Below are 18,285 nucleotides of genomic sequence, written 5' to 3' on the forward strand. Positions count from 1 at the left end.
CTATCTCACAAGACGCTTGGCTGCCCGGCTTCAGCTCTGTCTGTGGGCGGTCCCGAGCCGAGGTGGGCGGGGTCATGAATACTAATTGATGGGTTGATGTAGACACGGTGCTTTTCCTGATCGACTCGTTTTTCTGAATATTTTCTTTACGAGTTACTGCAGACGATGGAGTTTGAGGAAGAGTTTCATGTGCAGCATCATAAACAACTCAGAGAGACCGACTGTATTTCACAAACAACAAGAAAAAGTGAATTTTAGTGGAAGGACACCTTTAATCCTTATTGCCTTAAAGCCTTAATGCTCAGCTGTGGTTTTTATCTTGGCACTCTGCCATTTTTCTTATGGTGGAGTCATGAAGGCTGACCTTAACCGAGGCAAGTGAGGCCTACAGTTCTTTGGATGTTGTTGTGGGGTCTCTTATAACCTCTTGGATGAGTCGTTAATGCACTCTTGGGGTAATTTTATTCTACTTTATCGTCATTAAGATAATGGCTCTCACTGCAATTCAATTTAGAAATGGCTTTATAACCTTTTCCAGACTGATAGATCTGTTACATTACTTTGGATGTTGGCATGATGTCTAGCTTTGAAATATTTAATGTTTGTTCTACTTCACTTTGTCAGGAAGGTCTTGTTTAAGTGATTTTTTGGTTGAGAAATCAGGTCTGGGTGTGACTAGAGAAATTAAACCACAGTGACGGTGTGTTTTAACTTGTGGGCAAACACTTTTCACACAGGGCCATGTAGGTCTGGAGTATTTTTCTCTCTAATAATAATGAAAACCTCAATTTAAAAACTGCATTTTGTGTTTACTTGTGTTGTCTTTTATTCATATTTAAATTAGTTTGATGATCTGAAACATTCAAGAAATTAAGACATCCACTCCACCTATTTTGTTTTTGTTTTTTATGTTAAATCACAATAAAGTTGAGAACTTACAAGCTCACTGGGAAGACTCACACACCAAAATGATGGAGCGGCTTCTTCAACTACAGAAAATGTATAAAGACTCCAGTGATTGGCTAGATGCCAGAAAAAGAGTGGAACCTCTGATTAAACAAGCCAGTGAAATCCTGGAAGCCTCTCAAAGTGCTGATGATTTCAAGGTACTCAGTATGGATGTCAAATGGAACTTTTTAGAGAAATGTTTAAAATATGTATTTGTGACTTTGTGTGTGTGTGTGTGTGTTCTTCAGGGAATATGTACTACTGGGAAAAAGTTTTAGAACACCCCTATTTTTAGGCTAGTAGCAGTGCTGCATGTCCCAGACAAGCTGTTTTTAACCTTTTTTACTGCACTTCACCTGTCAGACCTCGAATTCTTCTCTTCACTGCTAAAACTAAGACTACTAGTGTTAAGCTGGGCTAAAGGTGCTGCCATTTATCTTAGATTTTGTGTTTTTTCTAGCTTTGATGAAAGCGTGATTGTGCTGTGTCTGTTTAAATTAAAGTTTCTTTAGATCTAAAACAAAGCTGAGCTTCAGAGACTTCTAATATGAACTTACAATGTAAAAAAAAGATTTTGTGTAATTATCACACATGCTCTTTTGTTCAGATTAAATAAAGCAATGTATGATTTATATCGCTTACAATAATTACACACCAAAAAAATACAATCCACAGTTTAGGCTAGAAACAGAAAGTAAACCACTGTGACTTCTTTAAGAGTTAATGGGCAAGGGTGTTTTTTAATAAGTAAACGGAAAGTTTTAAACAATGGGGGGTTAGTGTGAACCATACCTTTAGACATTTTATACAGAAACACAAAATTAAATAAATGGATTAAGAAATGATTCACGGTTTTAAAATAAATACACCTATATTTTTAACTACAAATGCACCAGTGTTGATTGCCATTTAATTATTTTAAATTTGTTGAATTTGCAGAAACTTGGCAAGAATATACAACAGTGGCAAGCTCAAGTAGATATCACCAACGGGCTGGCAAATAACCTTCTGACTCATTATGCAGATGATGACACAAGCAAGGTTAAACAGCTGACTGAGAGCATGAACATGGGTTGGGCCAACATCAAAAAACGGTAAGTTCACTTAAACTAGGATTTCTAAATCCACCACTGGTGTCTAACCATCTTCCTGCAGGTCCTGAGTCCTGCACATTTTTTGCTCCCGCTGTTCACTGTCACGGACATTTTCATCAGAAAATGTTGGTTATTTAAAGTGTTAAAAAATCATGTGGTGCTACCGTCCCACCATGACTATTGTTTTGAAAACTTCTTTGAAATTACTCTTAACCTATATATTTAATTTTTTTGCCATTTTCAGCATGATTTTCAAAGTGTTTTTAGTTCTGTAAAAAAACTGCAAAGCATTTGAAATTTTATTTCAGTGCAACCATCAAGAAACTACTACTTTGGGACCTTTATGTTAAAACCAATTTAAATACAGGAAGTTGCATCATTTACGAGTTTGCCAGGGACCTGTGGAAGCTGCAAGCAAGTTAAGATAAGATAAGATAAAATAAGATAATCCTTTATTAATCCCACAATGGGGAAATTCACAATGTTACAGCAGTACAGAAGAAAGCACAGAGAAACAGGTCAGGAAAAATATTAACAAATAATGATAAATATATATATACAAAAAAACAATTACAGGAAATATATAAAAGGTACTTAAATTATAATAAATAGTAGATAAAAAGGCGAGAAAAATATTGCACGTTAAATATATTGCACAAAGGGTGATAAGGGGATCACAGTAGTGAGATGGATATTGCACACGGTGAGCATCACAGCTATATTGAGTAGTATGTAGGTTTGTATGAAGTCCTGAGATAGTAAACTAGTGTTTAGTTTGAGCGCGGTGTGTTGACCTTTCCTGTAGAGAGCAGCGTGTTGTCAGTCCAGTCCAGCTTATTGTTAAGGTGGACACCCAGGTACTTGTAGGACCTCACTGTCTCAATATCTGTGCCCTGAAAGTTTGTAACTCTCTCTCAAATTTGATAAAAAATAACATTTTTAACAGCTGGTGTGTAGTTGCCACATTTGGATATCATGTGGTATGACCTCAAAAAAAGAATGAATATTAAGTTATTTTTACAAATATATATTTTGATTATAAATGTAATAGTGACCTTTTGTGGGAAGTTTGCTTATTTTGTTTAGGTGGCCAATTCTCTGCCTGTAAATTCTGACTGAAACATCAGACAAACTACAGATAATGTTTAATCTTTGTAAAATATAATTATAAAAATGCAAAAAAAATAGTAAGCATGTCTTTTAACTTTTATGTATTTCTTTACAACTGTGAATCTATTTTACCAGATGCCGCTGTGAAGCAAAGTAAAATCCGCTGGCCATAATTCTAATCCTGCAGCAAGTACACTTGTATGAGATGCTGGCCAAAAAATCAGGGTCCACTATTACTTGCTATTGAGAGAGTTCAGAAATATGATGTAAAGATTCCAGGCAAATTAACAACTGTTAGGGGCACCTTTAAATTCACCAGGTTTTGTCTTCAGATGCTGCACAAATTAGCTATAGGGAGGTGTAGAGCTGGGCAATATGGACCCAAAAATATGTTTTATTCGATTTTAAAAACAAAAAATTAAACTACAGATGATAAGATGATGATGAAGAAAAGGTTTAAAATAAGTTTGTATTTATTTTGTTCCCCCTTAGTGGTTAAAGTGCAACCAGAAACAAGCAAAAAAACTATTGTAACAATTGAGAACATCTAGTAACTTTTAGAAAGCTTTCTCCAACATAGTTACATAGGTACTGACACAATGCACCCTCAAACCTGTTTATTCAATTCTAGAAGTAAATGTTCTTATCAAAGCCATAATGTTCGCTGCACTTACAAAGCGCACAAGGCTGCGTCTGTGAGCTGATGTATCATAAGTCGCTGCGCTTTCCTCCGAGCGCTAGCGCTGTGATGCTACTCAAAAAATGCTGCATCAGCAGCAGTTTAAAAAGAGGTGGAGTCTGACTTCACATGTATCGGAGGAGGCGTCTGCTAGTCTTCATCCTCCTGGTGTTGGGGGGAATCACTAGTGATAGAGGAAGTCTGAATGAGTGAGTTGGGTAATTGGTCATGTAAATTAGGGAGAAATTGGGAAAAGAATTTAGAAAACAATTCTGGTTTTGTATGGAATTCTATTTTTGTATTTATTTATTTTGTTGAATTTATTGTTTATTAATCTCTTTTAATAGTTTAATAGTAATGATACAATACTTTTTCATTTGGAGCGACCACTCATCACATGGTGTAACCTATAATAACAGTAACTGTATTAAATTTAAAATAAAGTATCCATTTTCTGTTGCTGAAATATTAACTATTGATACTGTATGCTGAAGTTAATGGTATTATTTTAATATGAGTTTATGTACAATTGCAACAGATACTCTTATTTTTTGTGTTTTAAAATTGGCATGTTGAAAATCCTTATACGTCATTGACCCATAAACAAATCAACAATCAAAGGAACAAAGAAACAAACCAAAACAAACGAGAGACTTGGAGAAACAAACGGCTAGGGTAACTGAGAAAAGAAACAAGGAACATGAACAAGAAATAAACAAGGGAATAAACAAAGAAATAAACAAGGGCTGTGGACTGAGAAACGAAAACGCAGGACCGACAACAATGTTCATTCCAACCACTGCTGGCTGCGGGAGTACGAAATTCAAGTGCGTAATTTGCTACAGAGCGGCTGCCTCAACGAATTTTAGAGATCAACTAGAGATCAAAGTGTAGGCCAAACAGCGGTAGCCCAATCCAGCGCTTTATCAGTCATACGTGATACCATAAATGCCATCTGAACCTTATCAGAACTGGGTGAAGAATTACAAAAAAAAATCGAGCACTGTAGCTAGAAGCCTTTACACAAATCAGGAGATCCATCAAATTTATCTGGTTTACTAACCGAAAAAAAATAGCTTGAAGGAGTTACAGGAGGTGGTACAGACACAGCAGCAGCAGCAGCACCTAGAGTTTGTAACTGTGCAGAAAGCTGTTGCATACCTTCAAGCAGGGCTGCACTGGTAATCTGGCGTACCGGGCGTTTGCTTGGTCCTCAGAGGCCGATGCTCTTGGATTTTTTTTTTCCTCCCTTTTTTTTCCCTAAGAGACCAGCCCACAATTTAGACAGGGCGGCCCATTTTCCCATCTTCAATATAGACAGTGGACTGAACCAATCAGGATATAGGACAGAAGCGGCCCCACCCTCTTTCTGTGTGGTCCGCTACATTCAGACCCCGGACGGGGAAAACTGAGCTTTCTGAAAACGCTGACGTCACACAGCGAGTCTGCGCATGTCTGCTTTTTATTTCGCACTAGTTCAGAGATCTGGAGGGGACTGTTTCCGCAACACCAGTGAACTCGTATGTTTACAGCGTATATTTACACCCAGCTGATCTAACTCATGATCTAACTGCCCTCTCTGACCCAACAGTGCAGAATTACCCAGAACCAGCTTTAAACTCTGTAACACGTTTTACCTGAGTAGCTGAGAGCGCTGATAATGGCGTGTTTAACTGTTCTACACACTACTCTATCAGTATGAGCTTTAACACCAACACCACCCTGGATACACTGACAGACCAGCTACACCAGCACCAGCAGTAATGTGGGTTATAGTTATTTGAAAAAAAAAACAAAAAAAACAAGGTGATGTCAAATTTTTCCAATATCGTGCACCCCTACTTTGGTGCCTGAAACTTTTGTACAGTACTGTATATAAATGTAAAAATGGGAAGACATGTCAAAGAGACACTCTTGCTCACTCAACAGCTCCACCAGTTTCTCCTCCTTTTGTTCACTCCAGGAGAACCGTGGTTTCCGAGCCATCACCGGAGTCTCATCTTGTTGCAGCTTCCCGTAGCTCTCTCTCCTATTGGTTGTTGACATTGTTTGCGTCACAATTTGCGTGAGCCAAGTCAATAATATTAAACACAGTTGATTTTATCTGAACGCAGGACAAGAAAAAGACTGAATGATTGAGATGACACGACCACGTCTTCACTCTAGCAAGACTCCTGTAGTTCTATCCTGACTCTGGAAATTTGTCTGCGACAGAGAAATCGCTTGAAAATCGTTTGGTGTAAGGTCAGCATTAGCAAACTTGACTGATTGGACGATGGCCAAGAACAAAAAAGTGGAATTTGTCAAAATTTGAGGTCTCAGATTTTTAACATCAGTTAAAAATGTTAAATTCCTGGATTGTTTCTCAGAAACTGATAGCTACTGGATTGGTATTATCTGTATATAATCTGTGAATCTGTGCAAAATGTGCAGTGTCTGCCTACCTCCCCCACCAACAATGAAGAGACAAACATAGCCCTTTTCTGCTTGTTCTGCCTTGTCCACATTCCAGAACACGCCTCCTCGCGTCGTTTGGTTTAACTGTTCTTTGTCCAGGCTTTGTCTTCTACACCACACCAGAAAACACAGTGAACTGTATCAAGAGTTTGCACACGAAAATAACATTTTACATCGATTAAAGATATAGTTTTTAAGTTTGTAAATTTTTATTAATTTGCAGCCACTTTACATTTTCACCTTACATTCAGTATCTAATCCGATCATAGCAGCACAACACACACTAACATTTCACCACCACCATTTCAGAGTCACTGCAGTGCGGAGAATTACCCACCAGCCAAACAATAATAGCTGCTCTGTGGTGGTACTGTGGGGTCCTGAGCATTGAAGAACAGGGCAAAAGAAGTGTAATAAAGTATATAAAGAAACAGGTACAGGAAAACAGTCTGTAATTATAGAAATACAGTGATAAAAATGGTAAGAATCAATTAAAGTAAGTCCTGTATTGCTTTTGAATTATGGTTCAACACAATTATTATACCCTAGGGACATGGTAAACTAAGGTGTGTCCTATAATTGATATAACAAGTGACTTCAAACTTGTAGTCAGTCAGTCTGCCTACAATATTTAAATGGTGAAACGTGTACGGAAAGAGCTGCCTCAGGAGATTAAATAGAAAATTAGTGATACAGGTAAAGGCTATAGGACCATCTCCAAGCAGCTTGATGTTTTTGTTTCTACAGCTGCAAATCTATTTCAGAAATGTAAGGTCTACAGGACTGCAGCCACCCTCCCTTTGGAAAGATGAAACAAATCTGGAGCCATTTGGCAAGTCCCATCTGTTCATCAGCTTAATGTTTACAGACAAAAAAGAAACAGACAAAGAAAAGAACATTGTAAAACATGGAGAAACTTGGTTATATTTTAGGGCTGATTTGCTGCATCTGGCACAGGGTGTCTTAAAATTAAATCTCAAGACTATAAGGGTGTTCTGGAGTTAGGTGTGCTGCCCATAGTCAGAAAGCTTTGCCTTAGTCACAGGTAAACCCTCCTCCAACAGGATAATGACCCAAAACACACAGCTAAAAACATCCAAGAATGTCTAAAAGCAAAGCAGTGGATCCTTCTGAGTGGCTTTCTGTGAGCTCTGATCTAAATCTCATTAAACATCTTATAGAAGGAGCTGAATCATGCAGTCCAGCGAAGCACTGTTTAAACATGAGGAGTGAACCGGATCTTATTAAGAGTTATGACACTCTGGGCCCTATTTTAGCAATATATAGCGCATCGGTCAATTATGGATCAAGCAGCTTGATTTAGGGCATGTTGTTGTCCTTGGTCTTTGTCAGAAGCTTGTGGAAGGATATCCAAAATGTTTGACCAAAGTCATACAGTTTAAGAGAAATGGTGCCACATACTAATGAAGTGTATCTACACTTTTGACTTCGGAGTAAAAAAAAAATGTCTTTGAAATTCTTTTTAATGGGGTGGTTGTGGGTTTGGAGCCTATCCCAGCTGGCATTGGGCAGGAAACACTGCCAGTCCATCGCAGGGCAGACAGACACAGTCACCCACACACTCACACCTAGGGGCAATTTCAATCAAGTTCCAGTTAGAGCGAACGTGTCGTCTTTGGACTGTGGGAGGAATCCCGAGCAGAGAGTGTGGAAACACCTTGCGTTTTTGTCATTTTTGGTCTGATATTTTTCTGATTATCAAACAAATTTTAATATCAGACAAAGATAACCTGATTAAATAGAAAAAAGCACATTTTGAATGATAATTTTATTTATGAAAGAAAAAAAAAACTATCCAAACCAACCTGGCCCTGTGTAAAAATGTATTTGCTCATAAACCTATTAGCTTGGTTGTGCCAATCTTGGTGGCATCAACTGCAGTTGAGCTTTACCAATAACTGGCGACGAGTCATTCACATCTCTGTGGAGGAATTTTGCTCCACTCTTCTTTACAGAATTGTTTTAATTCAGACACATTAGAGGATTTACAGCATAAACAGCCTGATCCTCCACAGCATCTCAATCAGGCCACTCCAAAACCTCAAGGATTCACGGAGAATTTATTTTAATTCACATCACATGAGGTACGTGAGGTGGAACGAAATTGTATTCTCACATTCCAGTTTACACCCAAAGAGCATTTTTAAAACACATAAATATAAAGACAAAATAAAATAGAATAAAAACACAATAATATAATAGATAAGATAAAAACACATAATATTATAAAGGAGTAGGGAAGTAGCATGAAAGTGAAAAATGAAAGTGTCTGAGTGTAAAGTGTTCTGTAAACAGTGCAGTGTGTTGTTTAGGTGGAGTTTAAGAGTCTTACAGCTTCTGGAATGAAGCTGTTTCTCAGCTGTTCCTCAAGCCCCAGACCATCACACTACCACCACCATGTTTTACGTCCAGTATGATGTTCTTTTTCTGAAATCATGTGATAGTTTTACACTGAAACACGCCTTCCTAAAAGTTCCACTTTTGTCATTACAGACCACAGAATATTTACCCAAAGTTCTGGGATCATTAAGATGATTGTTGGTAAATGTGAGTTGGGTCGTTGTGTTCTTTTTGGTCAACAGTGTTTTTTTTATCTTGGAACTCAACTACAGAGACCATTTTCACCCAGTCTCTTTCTTATTATTAAATCATTACCACTGACCTTAACTGAGGTGAGTGAGACCTGCAGTTATTTAAATGTTGTGCTGGGTTCTTTTGTGACCTCCTGGATTAGTGTCCATGCCCTTTTGAACATTTTGGTAAGCTGGTCACTCCTAAGAAGGTTCACCAGCGTTCCATGTTTTCTCCATTTCTGAATAATAGGTCTGCTGGAGTCTCAAAGCTTTAGAAATGACTTTGTAACATTTTCCAGACTGATAGATGATCAATGACTTTGCTTTCTCATCTGTTATTAAGGTTCATAATGTCTTAATGTCTTGCTTTTTAAGAACCTTTAACTGGTTCATGTTGTCAGAAAGGTTGTATTTAAGTGATTTCTTGATTCTACAGGTCTGGCAGTAATCAGGTCTCGTTGTGGTTAGTAGTGAAATTGAACTCAGCTTTAGAAAAAGTGTGATTAATCAGTTAATTTACTTTTTCACATGGACCCAGATTGTTTTGGGTAGTTTTTCGCCTTAATAAATAAAATCATTATTTGAAAGTGCTTTTTATATTCATAAAATATGCAATGTAGTGTATCCAAAATAAAATATAAAGCATTAAAGTAAATGGACATATATTTGCAATTGGGCTTTAACAATAGTAATTACATAATATTTCAGTCATTGTGATGCATTTGATTATTTTGGAAAAAACGTGTTTCTTTTGTACAGTTTTAGACATTAATGAAATCCAAATGTTCGCTACTCTGAAGTGGGAGGAAACTAGGCCTACTCAAATCAGTATTTGATACAGAGTATTGGGACATGTGAAGTAGGTTGAGTTTGAACTGAATAATGAGTTATGTGAAATTGATTTGTGTGTAGGGTAGGGGATTCAGAGACAGACCTGGAGGCTAGACTACGGCAGCTTCAACACTTTCAGATTGACCTGGAAAAGTTTATGAATTGGTTAACTGAGGCAGAAACTACAGCCAACGTCCTGCAAGATGCCACATACAAAGAGCGTCTTCTGGAGAACCCAGCTACAGCCCGCCGCGTATTAGAGCAATGGCAGGTGAGTACACTGGCTTTAGATTTGCCCATTTAAGTCAAAAAGGTCAGAAAGGGTAACTGCATATCAGAATGCAGATAGAAGAACATACAAGAAATCAGTTCAGGAGCTGAGCTCCCTGTCGCACAACAGTTAGACATCATAGTAAATCTAGCTTCAATCAATATAAATATCATTTTCTTAGGCTTCTTAGTTTGATGCACTTTGGGATAAAAATAAAATGAGTACTGTAAAGTACACTTAGGCAACATAATATAAAACACATAAAACAGATTTAGTAACTAAACAGTAGGTTACTAAAATAAGTTATAAAAATACTTTTGTCCATAAAATCCTATTACCATTTTACCCCAGCAAAGCTGAATTTAAGCAAATGTAGCTTATTATAAGCCACATCTTCATGTTAGTAGGAGGAATTTTAAAAAGCTCTTTGTGTGGGTCATCATGGACTAACTGGAATTGCAGATATGTGATTTGGCAGCAGCACACAGAAACAGTTAAATATGAAGAGGCAGACTAACTTGTGGGACCTAAAGGGAAGCTACTGTTCTCTCAGAAACCAGCACTGACCCGTTCCCCAGCAGCAGTGCCCACACTGCCCGGGAACAACAGCTCCAGTGTGCCTTTTCAACTGCCTTCTATAGCCTCCAAACACACGGCAGTAAAATACCTTTTCCCGCTGCTCACTGTCTCTCACTCCGCCCGTCTGCTATTCTCTTTACACACGTCAGCGAAAACAAGTGTCTTCTCATACTGTTTTCATCTGATCAGTCTCTCGCTCTGTGGAAATGTTACACAGGAAGACATATCACATTAAGGTCGGAGCTTTACTGTTCTCTCTTTCTACTGCTTTAGTTTGTGTCATTTAATTTGGATACTGTAAAATTACATACAGATTTTTTTTATGTATGTATGTATTAAAAAAATAATGATGACCAGTTTAAAGAATAAAAGTAATTGTGTTCTTTAACATAAATTTTTAAAGCTTTTTATTTTTAAAAAGGTTTTCCAAATGTAATATTATATTTATCTTAGTAAACACAACTTTGAAAAAGTCAGTTTTGAGGAAAGGGTTTTTTTATTTCTAAAAACATTTTTTACTTTACAGGGAAACCATTAACTAAAAGATTCAGCTGTATATAATGGATATGGGTGGGTGATATGGCCCTAAAGTAAATGAAATGATTAAGGCTTTTTGCGATGACTATATTATTTGCAATTTGAGTCTGTGTATGTATTTTGTAGAGTTTTTTACGACATTAAACACTACAGGAAAGAAAATGCTTTCTAAAGAGAAACTCTTCACGATCTCCACAGGACCTCCAGAGGGAGATTGATGCCCACACAGACACTTACCATTCATTAGATGAAAATGGACAGCGTATAGTGGCGTCTCTGGAAGGTACAGAAAATGCAGTAGTGCTTCAGAAACGACTTCACAACATGGGACAGAGATGGCAAGAACTGAACCAAAAAGTCATTAGTGTCAGGTAAGACCTATTTATTTATTCATTTCTTTATTTGTGTTTTATTTGCCTCATATCTTTATAAGTGATAACATGCATTCATTCTACTGTGTTAAATTATTAATATATAGCACATTGGTTCTCTTTAAAGTGTGGCTTTACATATGTTTTAAAGAGATAACTGATTGTGTTACTCTTCTATTGAACAGTCATTTTTCAGTTAATAAATCATATATTTTAGCATAATTTCATCATGGACCATTATTACGAAATACCTGAATTCTGACCTTGTCGGTTAGTTTTGTTTAGTGTCCTGTTACCCAAGATAAATAAAAAAGGCAAACAGGAACATTATTTTTAACTTTAAATGGCATTCTAATAGTATCTTAGTTCCTCAGCATGATGAGCCTTTGTCACTGATGACACATAACCTTTCGAGCTGTGCATTGCATTTTATCTTTCAAAAAATGGGATCAATAGGATTTATTGCCAGTGTTATTGATTATGGTCTGTAAGATTTGCACCCCCTTAGGACCATATTCTGAAAGTAACACATCTTTCTTTATGTAATGAATTGCAATGAACTATAGATTTTTTATTTTGCAGTCTTTATAAATATTGGAAGCAACAACAAACTGTTATTATTACCTATGAGTAAATTCATATCTCTGCATCCTTGGTTTAATATAGTGTTATAATTCTCAAATGTAATAATCATTTAGTCCTCTTCTGCGTTGTGTGTGTGTTGCACAACAGCCCTTTTAAAAACCATCCTAATATTGTTCTGTAAAACAATCCCACAATCAGTATCTCACAAAAGTAAGTACATCCCTCACATTTCTCAAAATATTCTTTTACCGTATTTTTCGAATTATAAGGCGCACCATCAATGAATGTCTATTTTCAGGGGGCAATGGATTATAAGACACTAAGTGACACTAGTAAGGATGCCTACATTAAAGTGAGCAAGGATGTGGCCACGCTTCCCCTCTAATGGGGAAGCCGGGGAAAGTGCCTAAGTAAACAAAATTGTAATTCTTAAAAAAATCTTTTTTCTTTTAAAGTCAAATGAGCATGTGAGGGTTTTCAGTAAAGTTTCTCCAGCACTAAGGCTGGGTGCCCGCAGACTACAGTCCAATATACTTGCCTCTGAACGGCAAAAGAGCTAGCGCTGTATTTAGCGGCTAGTGGTAATGCCAGTGCGTCTTATAGTCCAGAAAATACGGGATATCTTTTCATGGGACAACACTGAAGATATGACACTTTGAAACAATGTAAAGTAGACAGTGTGCAGCCTGTATAACAGTGTACCTCAAAATACAGACAAAAATACAGTGTCTCTCAAGAGCTCAGTGAACTCCAGCGAAGTACCATGATAGGATGCAGCAACGGTCATGAAGTGTCCCCACTACTAAACTACTGTTCCACAGCCAGCTGCCAGTAGTATTTTCACACAGTGGAACGAAGCTGCTGGAAACCATGGCCGAGCAGCTCCTTCCAAACCTTATATCTCCAAACACAATGCAGGCCAGCACAGGATACGTTTAGCAATATGTTGTATTTATTTCATGTTTAAAAGATTTTATTTTACCTCCTCAGGCCTCACTTGGATGCCAGTATTGAGCAGTGGAAGCACTTTCACATGTCCTTGCAAGAGCTGCTTCACTGGCTCCAGTTTAAGAAGGAGGAGCTGGACCAGCAGAAACCAGTGGGGGGGGATGTAGCAACTGTGCATCAGCAGCTGATCACACATAAGGTTAAACACCCATGCTTATTTTTCAAAGGCTTAAAAAAGATCTTGTTAAAACAGTCTGTTTCTATGTTTTCTGCTTTTTATTTTAAGGAGTAATATGTGTGGTTTGAAAGAGTAATAAAGTGAGGCAGCTCACCTAATTAATTAAATAAAGGGCATTTGTTAGCACATACGTAAAACAAACATTATTGTTTTTATTTTATTTGTTTTATTTATTATTTAAAATAATTGTTATACAAGTTAATTTTAATAACAAAAATGATTTACTTTACATTGAATATAAAAGGCTTTTGAACAGTGCTTTACAATATGTACATATGTAGATATAATGCTTTATAATTCAGGAAAAAATAATCAATGTTCCCAGTAGCAGGTTTAGGAAAGCCTTTTGTTTACCACTTCTTTCCACCGTTGATTTTAAATGATTATTATTATTTATCACTATTATTTAATTATTATTTAATTTAACACTTATTATTTTTTAGAACACTGAGGCCTAATTGAATTAGTTTATGTTAATATGTTTATTTATTCTCATTGAGTACTGAACATTATGTCTGATGAACATTACAGAGATTTCCAATAACTACTGCTTAGCATTTTGTCACAGGCCTTTAGGAGGGAGCTGAGCACTAAAGAGCCATCGATCAGTGGAGCTCTTGAGAGTGTGAAGAGTTTCCTGAAAGAGATGCCGAGTGAAGAAGCTAAACAGAGGCCTGGTCAGAGAGGTATGTTCATGAAAAAAAAAAGGTTTCCCACTCTTTATTTATTTATGATCTTTGCCTTTTAAATATTTCAACTTTTGCTAAAATACAGTTCTACTCTAGATTCAAGTATTATCATTTATAATATTTTGTGTAATATTATATACATTTTTATAGAAGTTGTATATCCTACTTGTTTTAAATTATCTAGTTCCTCAAATTACATTTAAATGAATATTTTATTGATCAGCTCACACACCGAGATACATAATGCTGGATTATTTTGCTGCATTAATGAAGAATGTTTCTGCATCATTTGTATTATTGTGCCCTCTTTATATAATTTTAGGACTGACGATCTAATCACACTAAAGCTCAAATGGACGCAGACGTACATAAAATTGTAAACTGTTGGCAGACTTTCTTCTGGCACTGTTACTTTCTTAACAATCGTTTATCTGTGAGCTTTAGCTGTATATATTTTTTTTATGTAAACATGTTCTTTCAAAACTGGTTGAAAAAGCACACATGCCCAGAGTGGTGGGCATCCTGAGAGTTTAGGGGTTTAGCCTTATACTCTAACCACTCATCCACCACTGCCCTATAGCAACTGGTAGGTTCAGTATCTGTCTAGTTCTATTTTATATATTATTACTGGGGTATTTTGTTTGTTAAAATTAAAAAGCATGTTAGTCCAGTAAGGGTTCATCCATCATATTTTTTACAATAATTCCTTTGTTGTCAGTTTTTTTTACTGTTTATTTGTTCCCCTAATGTCCTCTTAGAAGAAAGAGTTCAAAATGTGGAGCGCATTCTGCGCAAGGAGGCAGAAGATGTGACGACACAGTGGAGGGAGCTGGGCATAGCTGCTGTTGATTGGCAGCAACAGCTGGAGTTGGCTTTGGAGAGACTGATGGAACTTCAAGATGCACAGGATCAGTTAGATTTCAAGCTTCAGCAGGCTGAGATGATAAAGGACTCATGGGATCCAGTTGGAGACATACTTATTGACAACCTGAGCAAACAAATGGACACTGTTAAGGTACACTATTTGATTTTTCTTTGTTTCTAGGGCTTGATTTCTAATGGCAGAAAGTAAATCACACTTATTGTCATTGTTCTCTTTAGTTCTCTTCTCTGTAGAACATGCAAAATGTTCTACAGTGTTAAACATAAGAAATATTCACTTTCATTCATCGTTCATTATATTTATAGAATCTGTGTCTCAGGGCCCTATTTCACACCTAGCCAACAGTCTTATTTTCAAACCTTGTGTCTGTGTTGTATAAATAGAAAAGGTGTAAATAGCAAGAACTAAGGTGTATTTAGGTACCGTTCTGGTGTATTGCTATCTTGTCAACAAAAAACACAGGTGCGCCACTGACCAAGACAACAGTCAATAGTCAGATGTTCATTGCTATCTTGCAGTGTATTGTCAACAGCTGCCCCAATTTGTATACACCCCTTTGTTACACACATGGACACAGCAGTGCACAAACCCACAGTGCATGCCTGTTGCCAGCTGTGCAAAATTTTACATCAGCAATAAACAGAATGAAAGAGCAGTTTCCCCTGCTGAGAAGCAAAGAAGCGCTTCTCAAATAGCTATGTGCCAAAGTCAGAGCTGACCTGGCTCTTAAAGGAAATGTCGAGTGACGTGCTGATTGTTGTATTTCACGCTACACCTAAAACACCTGTGATTAATTAAGAGCATTGGTACAAGCCTTTTGTGCATTTCTAGCTGCGCAGGATGACACACTGACGCCCTAAATCAGGCTAAGCGCTGCATGGCTTCCCTATAGATCGCTTAAATAGGGCCCTCTCTCTTGCACGGTGTGGTTGGTCTAAATTGGTTTAAATAGATCTGAAAGTGCACATTTTTGTGGCAGCCCTGTTGTTAGTGTAAATCATATCTTGTTACCCATTAACTGAAAAAAATGCAACACACTAGTTTATCTAGCACACCAGCAATATATTTAAAGTCATATCAATTATTAGTGATTTGCACTGAGAGGTGATTGGTGCCTGTGTGTTTACTGGACATCCCTTACAAGCTTGGTTTAGCTTGTCACATTGTGTTTATTATTTAATGTTGAATTATTATAGTTTTTTTCTGCTGATTCGAAGCCCTTCGTTTTTTTCCTAGTTTTATTTTTATACACTATTTTTTATTTTCCGTGGTTATAATGCTCAGATGCTGGATGTATTCTGAGTTTAAATGAAGGATGATAGATGAGTTTAATAGCGATAGGTTACTTTTATTGTATTTGGTTTTAAACTAATTAAGCTTTTTCTAATTCAACAGGCGTTTCAGGAAGAGATAGCTCCCATTCAGGAATATGTAAACCAAGTCAACACACTTGCTTCTACATTCAGAAGTCCTGGTATTCAGCTCTCACACGACAACCTGAACAGAATTGATGACCTCAATACGCGATGGAGACTGCTGCAGGTACAGATTATACTGCTATATTTTGGGGGAACAGTACAGTTATTTGAAGAAAATTAATTTGGATTAGGAAACATATTTTTGGGTCACTTTGGTGTCAGAAAATAATAGAACCACCTCTGTTTTTATACATTTCATACTGTCAGTTGTAACACAAAATAATACCCTCAGTGATAGTATAGCAAGTAAGGTAGGTATCATTACAAGAATTACCTAAAGTTAGAATGTTCTGTAAAATCATCTGTGTTACACGTGATTGAATGTGATGTGCCTGTTCCAAATATGCTTAGTTTCCTTAACATGTGTCTACTGATGTTTTTTCCCTGCAACAGTTACTGAATTCTTAAAATCTCGCTGATGTCTTTGATTAGATTTCTATTGAAGGGTATCTGACACATCTTACAGAGGCCCACAGAGACTTAGGACCTCATTCTCAAAATTTCTTACAAGGTATGTGGTAATTGTGACATACTACGTTTTGATACTGTAGCCACAAAACCAATGTACTACAGGAGTAATTGTTTGTGTTCTCATTACAGCCTCTGTTCAAAGTCCTTTTGAACGCTCTGTTTCTCCCAACAATGTCCCCTACTATATAAAGTGAGTAGTCCTAATATCACTTCTTTCATTACAGTAACATTCTAATACACTCATTGACAAAAATAACATAACTTCCCCTGGATTGCTGTAAAACGTGGCATGCAGTTATGTCTCAGACAGATACAGATATGTAAATAAATGATTGCTGGATTGTGTAATTAGACACTGTATTTTACCACAAGAGAACATAAAAGTGCTTCCACTGCCTTGTAAAAAGACTTTGAGGGGCTACTCTTAGGTAGTATACCTCTTTAAGAGAGATCATTGATCATTGATCATTGATTGGACCAGCTGGGTTGCCATCTTAGGTAACCTATGAGTGCGCAGGATCTACAGGCCCAGCTGCAACATCTATGGACAAATGTGCTCCAAGTTGCCATACAGTGCCTGTATACATATATGCCCAACTGTATTTAATCTTATATCCTGGCTAAATGCAACTGTACAGTTTTGTACAACACTTGTACAATTCCCAATTAACTTATTCATCCTCTCTTTTTTTAGTATATCATTGCTACATTAATACACATAAAGCTTTATCTCATTCTAACAACTTCCATCTTGGTGCTTTTTCTTTTGTCAGTGAGTGTACATCTATGCAGTTATCAGCTTCTGTTATCAGCTTTCTCAAACAGTTTTTTTCTCTACCTGACAATTTAAAGATCACTTTTGATTCATTTAAATAATAAAACTAAAAAAATCATCATTAATCAAATCAAAATTATTATCAATCATATCAGATGTTGAAAGTGTAACACTTGAAAAGCAAGTGGTGTAAAAAACAGCTGCACTAGGAGCAATTTGAAACATGAATCTCGCATTACATTGAATAAAAAGAGCATTTTAGGGACAGAAGCAAAAAAAAAGAGTAAAACCTAAAAACCCCATGTTTTGTTTATTTTCTAGGTTGTTTTAAATGAGTATGTGTGCCTTTCTTTTTTATTTTAAAAACAGATACACATAATACAGTTTTGCAGATGTTTTTTATGCAAAATGTTTACATAACTTAACTCAAAAGACAAGGTGGAATGTTTTTTGTGTAGTGACAACAAAATATACTTATGCACAAACCAATGAAAATGAAAACCTTTTTAACTTTTAATGAAAGTTAGTGTAAAATATTGACACTTATTTCACTAAAGAACAGCAATTTCTGGTTTAAGGTGCTGAACTTTGTGAGATATGTTGGGATATCTTAGATTTAATGTGTAGATCAAGCCAAACAGGACATGGCAAAATCTTTCTGTGATGTGAAAAAATTCCAGTATCCTTTAGAACATACAATGACTGCCATTAAAACTAGTCCAGTTTACATCTTCAGGGTCCTGTAAC

At 36.6% G+C, this 18,285-nt stretch overlaps 1 protein-coding gene across 10 annotated transcripts in view; it reads left to right on the forward strand.

The window, feature by feature from the left end:
- The window catches only part of dmd (dystrophin), a 256,466-nt gene that overhangs the window by 86,676 nt on the left and 151,505 nt on the right, over nucleotides 1-18,285 (forward strand). For 9 of the 10 annotated variants that reach the window (XR_007428168.1, XM_022674758.2, XM_049469991.1 and 6 more), the window contains exons 53-62: nucleotides 928-1,106; nucleotides 1,888-2,042; nucleotides 9,795-9,984; nucleotides 11,299-11,471; nucleotides 13,047-13,203; nucleotides 13,811-13,928; nucleotides 14,690-14,946; nucleotides 16,210-16,356; nucleotides 16,725-16,803; nucleotides 16,893-16,953. Coding sequence is in view for 9 of the 10 variants with exons in the window: in XM_022674758.2 (XP_022530479.2) it covers nucleotides 928-1,106; nucleotides 1,888-2,042; nucleotides 9,795-9,984; nucleotides 11,299-11,471; nucleotides 13,047-13,203; nucleotides 13,811-13,928; nucleotides 14,690-14,946; nucleotides 16,210-16,356; nucleotides 16,725-16,803; nucleotides 16,893-16,953 (1,516 nt within the window). In the remaining variant the exon portion in view is untranslated. Of the gene's footprint in view, nucleotides 1-927; nucleotides 1,107-1,887; nucleotides 2,043-9,794; nucleotides 9,985-10,706; nucleotides 10,800-11,298; nucleotides 11,472-13,046; nucleotides 13,204-13,810; nucleotides 13,929-14,689; nucleotides 14,947-16,209; nucleotides 16,357-16,724; nucleotides 16,804-16,892; nucleotides 16,954-18,285 lie in introns of those variants that run through there. The other variant, XM_049469996.1, reaches the window with a different exon arrangement.

The sequence above is a fragment of the Astyanax mexicanus genome, chromosome 21 (genome assembly GCF_023375975.1).
Source record: "Astyanax mexicanus isolate ESR-SI-001 chromosome 21, AstMex3_surface, whole genome shotgun sequence".
NCBI classification, from domain to species: domain Eukaryota; kingdom Metazoa; phylum Chordata; class Actinopteri; order Characiformes; family Acestrorhamphidae; genus Astyanax; species Astyanax mexicanus.